This window comes from Leptonychotes weddellii, chromosome 6 (assembly GCF_054177405.1).
Source record: "Leptonychotes weddellii isolate Sample4059 chromosome 6, ASM5417740v2, whole genome shotgun sequence".
NCBI classification, from domain to species: domain Eukaryota; kingdom Metazoa; phylum Chordata; class Mammalia; order Carnivora; family Phocidae; genus Leptonychotes; species Leptonychotes weddellii.
The window spans coordinates 62,192,218-62,203,736 of NC_138374.1; the positions used below are offsets into that span (position 1 = coordinate 62,192,218).

The following is an 11,519-nucleotide window of genomic DNA, read 5'->3' on the forward strand; positions in this document are numbered from 1 at the left end:
AAATAAATAAATAAATAAATAAATAAGGGCGCCTGGGTGGCTCAGTCGTTAAGCGTCTGCCTTTGGCTCAGGTCATGATCCCGGGGTCCTGGGATCAAGTCCCGCATCGGGCTCCCTGCTCAGCGGGAAGCCTGCTTCTCCCTCTCCCACTCCCCCTGCTTGTATTCCTGCTCTCACTCTCTCTCTCTCTGTCAAATACATAAATAAAATCTTTAAAAATAAATAAATAAAATTTATATGCGAAGAATTCCCAAACCTACATAATAATATAAAAAACATCCTTGAAGGGGCGCCTGGGTGGTTCAGTTAGTTAAGCAACTGCCTTCGGCTCAGGTCATGATCCCAGGTCCTGGGATCGAGTTCCGCATCAGGCTCCCTGCTCAGCAGCGGAGTCGGCTTCTCCCTCCCTCCCCCTGCTCATGCTATCTCTCTCGCTCACTCTCTCTCTTTCAAATAAATAAATAAAAATCTTAAAAAAAAAAAAATCCTTGAAAACACTGCCTAAGCCAAGAATGAGAACCTAATATAAATTTAAGCTTTAAAGCAAAGGCTTTTAAAATTTCTAAGGGTAAACTCTTTTATGTCCATAATTTTTAATACGAAAAATAAACCAGGCTTATTTCCAAAGTTTGGAATTACTGTAGCACCTACTCTATAGCAGATATTTTGACACTCAGTCAGAAATCTTTTTCTACTGTTACTTAACTTTTTTATCCAGTATTAGGTGATGAACCCCTAAAATAGCTTATAGAAAATGTGTTACATAAATACAGCATTTTATAATTTAAACATTGCTTTTGGGGCTCCTGGGTGGCTCAGTTGGTTAAGCGACTGCCTTCGGCTCAGATCATGATCCTGGAGTCCCGGGATCAAGTCCCACATTGGGCTCCCTGCTCGGCAGGGAGTCTGCTTCTCCCTCTGACCCTCCCCCCTCTCATGCTCTCTCTCTCTCTCTCTTATTCTCTCCCTCAAATAAATAAATAAAATCTTTAAAGAAAATAAGCACTGCTTTTACAGTTTTATGAACTTAATGTTCACAACCATCCTCTTTGGTAGGTAGGTTGGCATTCTCCCCTATGTAGGGCTGGGAAGCATAGAAGTACTTAGAAGGCAGGTGATTTCCCCAAAGTCCCACAGCCGGTTAATGTCAGCACAGCGACAGGTGGCTCTCTGGGCTCCCCATGCGGTGTCTCTCCATACAGCACTCTGTAGGCAGGTAGCTGGTCCTTTTGAGCCCATCTGATCCGCAAACGCCTCGGGAGTAGAGGCTCCAAGGGCTGGTGCAGGTGCATAAATCTCTCAAGTTCGGAGTTAGAAAGATGTGGAGGTTAACTGGTCCGCCCCCCTCGTCCAGCACAAGAAATCCGTCTCTCAGTTCTGCAAGGTGGTCTAGCTTTGTTTGAATATCTCCAGTGACAGGAGACAACCCACTATTGTTAGATCATTCTTGTCGTTAAGGAGTTCTTTGTTGCTGTTATTAAAATTATTTTTGTCCAAATCCCAGGCTATAAGATCTAACTATTTGAGCAGATCCTTGCAGTTGACAAGTCCTCGAGTTACTTTGCAGGGAGATGGGGTGTCTCCCATGAGGGATATATCAAATGTCATGTAGGTCAGCCATCCAAAATTATTTTTACTGATTCTAAATCACCTGTGTTTGGAATCTTTTTAATTTGGCTCTATTTGGTTATACAACATTTTAGGAAAAATACAGTTGTCTCTCCTATAATTTGATATATGTGTTCCAGGAAAAACCTGATTCTGCAGAAACCTGAATAACACAGCTTATGAGGAAAAATAAAATTAGGGACAGACCCCTCAAAACATAAGCAGCTGGGTAATCAGAGGACTAACAATCTTAATAAACATAATATTGCAGTTGAAAAAAATGTTAAATTCCTAGTTAATGGAAACAGAACAGACTGTGCTCTGTCCTGTGGACCCAGTGGAACTGTGGCTTCTTCTGGTCTGGACTCAGTCTATGAGTACTTTCCGGAAGGATAAGGAATAGCACTCAGAAAGTTTGTTGAAATGAGTAAGGGAAGTTGTTTTTTTTTTAAAGATTTTTTATTTTTTATTAGAAAGAGAGCACAAGCAGGGGAAGCGGCAGGCAGAGGGAGAGGGAGAAGCAGACTCCCCGCTGAGCAGGAAGCCTGATGTGGGGCTTGATCCCAGGACACCGGGATCATGACCTGAGCCGAAGGCAGACGCTTAACCATCTGAGCCACCCAGGCGCCCCAGTAAGGGAAGTTTTAAAATTAGGTAACAGTGTTCAAAATTTGTAGATAATAGGCAATAAATAGTGGGAGACTGAACAAAGAAAACATCCTCGCGTGTAATTTTTAGGGTGGGTCCCAGCTTTCAGACTTAAAAATTTCCTCCGTGCTCCTGTTTTATTCTTTCTGTGGAGATCTGGAACACTGAAGTTGTTTAAACAGAACCTTCCTTCCTAGAAAGAACTTCCGAGAGCTGATGATTACAGTTCTCACGGACTTACTTTTACTTTAATGGGCCATGAAATACTTCATGAAAGAATTGCTGAAATATGCTTCTGCAATCACACCAGCAGGATTTGACACAAAAGGCAGGGGCTTATTTATTTTTAAAAAAAAGGGAAGGGGGAGGGGGATAAAGAAAATTTGATCTTGATGAAGCAGTTCTAATGAAGTCAGCTGATAAGTTGTATTTTGGAATTGTGGTTTCTTTGTTTTTAGAGAGAGATGGTTTGGGTAGAGACATCCATATTTCTGTTTTCCATTCTCTCCTTAGAACAAACTGCCTTTTTTATTGGCATTTTTACTTTCCTGTGGGTAGAACGACCGATGACAGCAAAAAAAAAACCCAACTTCATTTTGCTGCTGAAAGCATTATTATTATCTAGCTATGGAAAACTCTTGCTGATTCCAGCTGTCATTTGGGAGCATGACTACACACCCCTGTGCCTCCGACTCATTAAAGTATTTGTCCTTACATCAAATTTTCAGGCGATTAGAGGTATGCTTATCTTTTATTCTGTCTTCTCAGCCTCCAACCCACATACAAGCTTAAAGCCTTATTTCTCCAACTCCGTCTTATAAACCCTGTTAAACACTGGAATTCTCCATAGAATAATAACAGCACCTGACATTTCTCTAATGCCTTATACATAGCACATAGTCTGTATTTGCTCAAATTAACGACATAGTAGTTTTTAGTTTTCGGAATGCTTTCATGTGCATTATCTCAGTCCTGGGAGGTTGGTAGGGCAGTCCTGATTACCCCCACTTTGTGCATGACCTGTCCAGATGTACACGGCCCGGCACTTGTCAAGCCAGGAAGCACAGTTCCTGCTATACCAACAAAGGGATGAGCAGCCCTGTGGGTCTTCATTTTTCCCATCCATTGTGAGAAGCGTTATTTTAAATGAGCCTCCTGATACTTTTTATCGAAATGCTTATCATCTTGTAAACTGTAAAACTGAGAAAGCTCCATTTTTTTCCTGCTAACCTCTTTATAACCTTAGAATCCATTTTTTTATTTTCTCCTTCCATATTCATGGAAATCTGTGTCTTGATTTCAGGAGGAGAAGCTTAGTGTTTTTGTTATAAGCACATGCTGTGTTTCTCTTCAGAGATGAAAACGTGGGAGAAGGTAGCAGCCCAGATGAATAAGAACGAATAGAGATTCTCTAAAAAACAGCTTTACAGAACAATTCCATTCATAATGCCACAGAATTTACATACCAATATCACCCTAATTAAACTCTTAAGAACTTATGAGTTGCCTTTTCCTTTTCAGTGACCCTGAACATCAACCGAAAGCTCTCCTTTCTGGCCATCTTGAGTGGTTTACTGATGGAAAGCACCATGGTCTACTTCTTCCAGAGGATGGAATGGGATGTGGGAAGTGATTGTGCCATCTATAAATCCCAAGACTTTTGAAGAGGTACAGAAGCCTCTCAGTGTCCACACATTCGGACAGGCATCCTCCTCAAACAAGACAAACGCCATCATAAAATAAGGAGGTGCCCTTCTATGACCCCTCCCCACAAGCCCCTGATTGCCCCTGGGTCACTCCATCCCCCCCGAGGACTGTAGTGTGCATCTCAGGGTCCTTGTCACCGTCAGGGACATCTGTGTTCTGTTGCTTCTAGAGGCCCTGTTCGCCACTTCTCCAATAGCTGCACCCCACACACCTCGTACGGAGACCTCAGGCTCTGAAATCTGCTCTCTCCCCTCCACCATCCCCGCTCTGGGCTGCCTTTGCACCTCCAGTCCCTTGACCCCCACTTCTGGCCTACCTCGCCTCTCTTTTTACCGTACCTGCAAATGTAGGCAGCTGCCGATTCATCGCCATTAGTCCCTTGAAACTGCTTCTTGCCCTCCTGCCAGATGTGCCTTCTTAGAGCCGTTTGGGTGAGTCTCCGTCTGTGTTCCCTGAGTCCAGTGCTGCGTGTGCACAGAGCCTCGGCTGGCCCTCAGTGTTGCTCCTCTGCCTTCGTGGTCACCTCCAGGGAACCTCCCATCCCATGGTTCTGGAACCTTCCCCACGCTCCTTCCTCCCAGGTCTGCCCTCACTTTGCTGAGAGTCAGGCCCATTACAGAGTCCTTGAACTTCCTTCCTTCTTCAGTCCAGAACTGCTTTGGTCACCTGTCTTCTTTCCTCCTTCCCTCCCTCCTGGCCCAGACTTGTGCCCCTCTTCCTATCTGTAAGTGTCCTCCCCCACTCTGGTCACAGTCAGACTCCTGGCCCGCAGACTGTGGCGGCTGTAGGGTTGGGGAGCAGCCTCGGAGGCTGGGTTGTGGGGTGCAGGTGACGAAGGCACAGAAGCAGCAGGGAAACAGCCCAGCTCCGAACCTTCTCCACCTCTGCTCACTCATCAGTCCTGTGGCCTCAGTCTCCCCTCATGCTGGGTCAGTGCTCCTCCCTTCCAGGTCTTCAGACACTGCTCCTCCATTATCCACTCCACCGCACTGGCTCCTTCCCCTTGGCAAAATACACAGTTCTCTGTTCTAGAACAACTGGTCTCAGCCTGTTTCTTCACCACCTTCCCTCTTTGTGGAACATACTTTCTCCCACGGTCTCCTGAATCTGCACTCCTAAAAATCAGAGGGAAGCCGGTGGCCAGCTCTCCGTCAGAGCCCTCGCTTAGCTCCGCTCTGGAAGCTAAGTCAGAGCCCCTCCTTCTGAAACAGGCGGCCCATGCTGTCAGGTCGGTTTGTTCGCAGACTTCCCAGTCTGTCCCCGGACTCGTCCTCGGTGCTCCTGTTCTCACGCTCAGCGGTGGCAGTGCCCATGGCCTGGCCCGTTCCTTCTCCCGGGGCTCAGGCCGCCCAGACCTAGCAGCCCCAGCTTGCCCCTCGGCCCGGCCGCCGCGCCCTCCACCCCCCAGCAGGGCCTCTGAAGTCCTACTCCGCCTCTCCCCCGTCGACCCACCAAAACACAGTCCTTTCCGGATGCTTTTCTCTGGAAATGTCCCTTCTCACTCAGACCCCAGGGCAGCCCTTGTTGTCTCCTGCCTAAAGGTTTGTAACAGCCTCCTCACAGCCTTCCACCCACACACTGGTGCCACAGAAATCTTCAGCAGGCATCGCTTCTGGGGGTCCCTCCGAATTTTTCACCATTTCTTATTGCCAACACAGGAGTTTCTAGTCTCTTCCTGAGGAACGTCTTTTAGCTTTCTCTTCGCTTACGTGTGGTCCTCAATAGTCCGTTCCTAAGTCCCTCTCCGCAGGCATCTTCCTACCCACATCCTCTACTACGGTCTTCTCTTCATCTCCAAATATGTCTTATGCTCTCCTCGGGGCCTCTTCTCCCCCTAACCAGATCCAGTCAGTCCTCTCTGCTTCTCCGTGGAAGGAAAACTGTCCAAAACCTCGAGTCTGTGCTCTCACTCCCACTGACTTGCCAGGGCCCAGCTCAACACCCCAGCAGTCGTGTCCAGGATCTGCCGAGACTGTGCCAGCGCCCAATACTTGGCCCTGACGTCCACAGGCGCTTCTAGTTGTCAGGCAATCCATCATAATTTCCGGTCAGGATAATAAGGTCACCTGTCTCTCACGACCATTTGAAAACCGTTCTCCTCCTTTATGTTAGCTCATGTTTTCTATTGTCCTTGTCTTATATTCAAATCCCATGTGTTTATGCCTGACTCCCCCAGCCTGGTAAACAGAGACCGGGAGGTTGTACGTGAGGAAATATGTATTTCCCACAGCACAGGGCCTGCCCTAGTAAGTATTTGATTCACTGCTCGCTCATCAATCCTCTGGCCTCAGTCTCCCCTCATGCTGGGTCAGTGCTCCTCCCTTCCAGGTCCCATCACATTCAGCGGAATGTGCCACTCTCAATACTTCTTTTATTATCCACTGTTGGATTCTTTATCATCTGTGGCATGACCAACTACGTCCCAAAAAGAGAAGACATAAAATACAAGCTCCTCATGTGTGTTGAGCAAAATGAAGCCAAGATTTGGATACACTTCCTGAAAAAAAAAAAAAGCGATGGTTACGGCATCGGAAACCGCCCAAACTATCACGCGCCCTCCCTCCCCCACATATAAGAGACCACCAAACCATATATAGATACACACAGACAGATGCAGAAACACAGATGCGAGGGCACTGCTGTAGGCAGTGAGGTACATCACAAGCAAAGACTCGGGCAACGCAGACCCCTTCAGGTAAGCACTGAACTGAAGGAGGAACGTGAATGCACGACTCGCACATAATAAAAGATCTATGTTTCTTTCCTTTGACATGTTTATATCTCTTCAAATGTTAAGTTATCGGTTCTAAATAATATATTTAAAATCCTATTTCGTGTTCCTACAACAGAAACATTGTTCTCTTAATAAAGTCAAAATAAACTGAGCTTTTGTAAATTTTTTGTAAATTTCCGTTACTTTCCCCTGTAACTAACTTACTCTTTCTAAATGGCTGATCCAAAAATAAATAACTAAAACCAGTGAAGTGTACACTTGACAAGGGTGAATTCTATCACAGTAAAGCCGATACTAGGTAAATGGATAAGATAGCACCTCCCCCTGTTCTCTCTCCCGGTTTCATTTACTTGTTCTTTTTTAGTCATCATTTACTTATTCATGCAGCAGAAATTACTGAGCACCTACTGTGTGTGTCAGACAGCATAGACACAGTGGTGAGCAGCCCTCTTAAAGTTTATGGAGCAGTGGGGCACCTGGGTGGCTCAGTCAGTTGGGCATCCGACTCTTGATTTCGGCTCAGGTCGTGATCTCAGGGTCATGATATCAAGCCCCACGTCGGGCTCCGATTCTCTCTCTCCCTCTCCCTCTGCCCCTTCCCCCACGCTTGCTCTCTCCTCTCTCTCTCCCCTACCTAAAATAAATCTTTAAACAAAAGTTTACAGAGCAGTGATAGATTTGGAAACATGAGAAGGTGATGAAAGTACAGGGTGATAAGTACCGTGAAGGGGTAACATGGGGATCTAGGGAGATGCAGAGTAGGAACACCTGTTCCCCTCTTAGAAGTCCAGAAGGTCCTCCGACAGGAGGGGGAGAGGAAAGGAACTTTCCAGTATCCCCGGAGGGAGAATAACTACGCATGCCAAGTCTTAGAGGGCAGAGAGTGTCACGTGTGTGTGCAGGGAACTGAATATCCCGCACAACTGGGTGGAGTGTGGGCACTGGGAGTTTTAAAAATGATACCAGGAAGCCATGTAAAGTCGGATAATGAGGGGCCTCGGGAATTGTCACTTATCCCAAGGATCATGAAACCAACACAGAATATTAGAAAGAAGGATCCAAAGTAAAAAAAAAAAAAAACAACTGGAATGACATCACAGAACAGCCATAGGATGGAACCTGTAAAAGGCAAGGAAAGAGGGAGCAAAACACGGTTTAAAGGAGTACAACTGAAAAGAGTCAATTAAAAAACAAGTATTAAAGGGGCACCTGGGTGCCTCAGTTGGTGGAGAGTCTGCCTTCGGCTCAGGTTGTGATCCCAGAGTCCTGGGATAGAGCCCCGTGTTAGGGGGTGAGGCCTCCCTCTCCCTCTCCCCTTCATGCTGGCTTGCTCTCTCCCTCTCTCTCAAATAAATAAATGAAATCTTAAAAAAAAAAAAAAAAGTATTAGAAAAAATGACAATGTGATATGCTGATCCCACCTTCTCAAATCTTTGACCTGTCAACCCAGATAAGTGAGGATAAACACATCACCGATTTTTTACTTTATTTTTATTTATTAATTTTTAGGTAGGCTCCACGACCAGTGTGGAGCCCAACACAGGGCTTGAGCTCACGACCCTGAGATCATGACCTGAGCTGAGATCAAGAGTCGGATGCTCAAACGAGCCACCCATACCACTGATTTATTAATGCATACACAATACATCCCAGTTGAGCACCTTAGAAGTATGTGCTCATTTTTTTTTAAACTATTAGAAACCTCTTTCCTTGGTATCTGTGAGCATGAGCCAGCTAAAGGCTATGCAAGGTATGGTAGAGGACTAAGAGGAGACCCATCTGATCCAACTCTGATCTTAGAGTCCAGTCCATTCAGCATGCTGTTTATTACATCAGGGTTGGACTCCAGGAACAGGGTGGAAAGGCTGCCCGAGGGTGCCCAGTAGGTGCACTTGAACAAATGATTAGTTCTCCTCCCTCCCCTCACTCCACCCAACAGAGTTCATCTTTCCCTACATATTTTTCAACATTTCTTTATGAAAAATTTCAAAGATACAAAAAAGTTGCAAGGATTCTACAGTGAAAACCCATATACCGTCCGCCTACATTTACAGTTGTTACATTTTCCCCTTCTTTTTAAAGTTTGTTTAAATACTGATTTGGGAGGCAGCAGAATTGCTCAGTCAGTTACACTGGGAAGTTACAAGGTAGCGGTGGTGCTTCTGTGATTTCCAAGCCCCACCCCTCCCGTGCGAAATTGAGATGTGGTCTAACAACAACTATAAAAGGTATTTGTAAGAAAATCCACTGGAAGCTATAAAAAGTCACTTTGAGGGGCGCCTGGGTGGTCAGTCGGTTAAGTGTCAGACCCCATTTCGGCTCAGGTAGCAGGATGGAGCCCCAAGTGGGGCGCCGTGCTCAGCGGGGAGTCTGCTTGAGATTCTCTCTGCCCCTCCCACTTTCAGATATCGCCACTTTCACCGAAAAGCATATGCACTCAAGCAGTTGCAGAAAACCTGCTTCGTACAGTCTGATCCGTGATGGTCACACCGTGGCTACTCTGACAGAGCCCACTGCTGGCCCTGGAGTTCTCAACGCCGCCCAGAACCGGAGGAGAGAGAGTGCCCTATTCATGAGAGCACAATATGGACTAATAAGGCATATGGAAAATAGACAAGTGGTCTTTGATCAAAAGATTTCTACCAGAGTGTTTGAAGCCCTTTGAACTAAGTTGGGACATTTACATCACAGTGTATGTAAGAGCTAAAGGCATTTTTTTTTTAAAGATATTTACAAAACAAAAAGGCATCAATTAGAAAAGTTAAAGATATTTTTAAATCACAGTCTTATATGAAGAAACTGAAGCTTGGATTGGTAAAGGGACTTGCTCAAGGTCACACAAGCAGATAGTGACAGAAATGGGATTAAAACCTTGGCCTCTACTCCTAATCTAATGGGGGGGAGGGGCGTGGGCCGAGGTTGGGGCTGTGTTGGTCTCCAGCCCCATCTAACGCTGCAGCCTTGGGTCTACCCAACTTCCCTTGTTGAGAAAAGGGTAATTTACTGTTCTTCAAATACAATTAGGAGTAGAGAACAAGAGAGGGGGTTTTTTGTTTGTTTGTTTGTTTAATACAGAACTCACATGAATAGGACTAGATTTATTAGTCCTTTGTCTCCAAGGGAAGAAGCTATAGAAAGAAATGAGCATTTCACTGTAGGCTTTTCTCAGTGGAACAGCTGTGAGCCTTAAAGCTTGGCTTGTCTCTTTCTGGTATCTAATACATCTAGTCATAACCTTTCATTATAAAATAGGGAACACATTCTCAAGGGAAATGTTATTAACCTAAGACTAAATTTAAAATGTTCTCTGGCTCCTGAAGAGTCAACAGAGGAAAAGCACTACAAATAAGCAAGAACCCCAGGACCCAAAACAGGATTCTATTTATTTATTCCTATTTGACAAATATTTATATATAGTGTGAGCCAGGCACCATATATGACTTATATATGACTTCTTATATATATTATGTATATATATCTTTACTTTGAGCCAGGCACTATTTTAAGGGCTTTCTAATTAATAAGTCATTTTATCCTTATATTAACCCTAGAAGATGCCCATCAACTAAACTGGCTCTAAAAGCCCATCAGGAAATGTATCTGAATACGTTGGAAGGGTTAGCACAGTGTGTTCAGCCAGCAGATTGAATGATGATGTCCCGGCATGACACAGATAAATAGCAAAGGCAGGGAAGAACATAACTGTGCCCAGAAATTTGTGGTAGTTTCCTGCAGCTGCTGTAACAAATTAAGCTTGGTGGCTTAAAACAACACATTTATTCTCCCCCAAATCTAGAGGCACAAAGTCCAGAACTAGTTTCACTGGGTCCAAACCAAGGTGTTGGCAGGGCCATGCTCCCTCCAGAGGCTCCAAGGGGGAAGGCATTCCTTGCCTCTTGCCTGACCCAGTTTTTTGGGGGGCCGCTGCCATCCCAAGGCTTGTGGGCGCATCTCTCCAATCTCTCTTCCAGCTCCACATCACCTCCTCCTCTATGTGTGTCAAATCTCCTTCTGCTTCTCTCTTACAAGGACGCGTGTGATGGCATTTAGGCCCCCTTGGATAATCAAGGATAATCTGGTGATCTCAAGATCCTTCACTTAATCACATCTTTTATCAAAGGCTTTTTCAAAATTAAGTAATGTTTACAAGTTCCAAGGATGATATCTTTGGGCAAGATGTTTGGGGAGGCAGTTTTCAGCCTACCACAAAATCATCTAGCAAAGAGCATCCCCCGCCACCCAACACACACACACACACATACGCACGCACACACACACACACACACACGCAAATACACTCACCATCCCAAATTTGAACAGGACTCTCCTGTGAAGTATAATCCTTTATCTGCAACTTCATCAAAGGGAAGGCAGATGTCAGAGCCCTACAAGAAACTCTCTGAAAGGCACCTTGCAACACAGCTTCCTGGTTTTGGAGCTGCTACAGCAGAAGCCCCATGACTGGATGTGTGTGATGGAGGAGATCCCTGCATTAGGTCGAAGTGGATCCATGTACCTCTCAAGAGTCCCTTGCAAACACTTAAAGAGTGCTCTTCTGACTCGTCCCCATATTTTCCAGAGGACACCTTGCTTGGACACACTTGGCAGGTAAACACCTGCTCGAGAGCTGAGCATTCACCATCTACCCATGGCTTTAATCTGGATACAAGGTCAGAATCGGCCTCATTTGTGTTCTGCTAGCAAATAGGACAACTTGCATTTCTCACAGCAGGTGCTCCTAATGCTGATTTTATACCAGGCTTCCTCTTCTCTGTCCTGCCCTTGTATTCCCTTGGTGTTGATTTCTAAACCCACTTTTTAA

At 45.4% G+C, this 11,519-nt stretch overlaps 1 protein-coding gene across 1 annotated transcript in view; it reads left to right on the forward strand.

Annotated features, from left to right (window-relative positions):
* Window positions 1-6,859, forward strand: part of ARV1 (ARV1 fatty acid homeostasis modulator) — a 15,426-nt gene extending 8,567 nt beyond the window's left edge. The window contains exons 3-4 of the mRNA XM_081823164.1: window positions 2,715-2,994; window positions 3,778-6,859. Of these exons, the coding sequence (XP_081679290.1) occupies window positions 2,715-2,994; window positions 3,778-3,920 (423 nt within the window). The 3' untranslated portion in view covers window positions 3,921-6,859. The remainder of the gene's footprint in view (window positions 1-2,714; window positions 2,995-3,777) is intronic.
* Window positions 6,860-11,519: the final 4,660 nt, after the last annotated feature.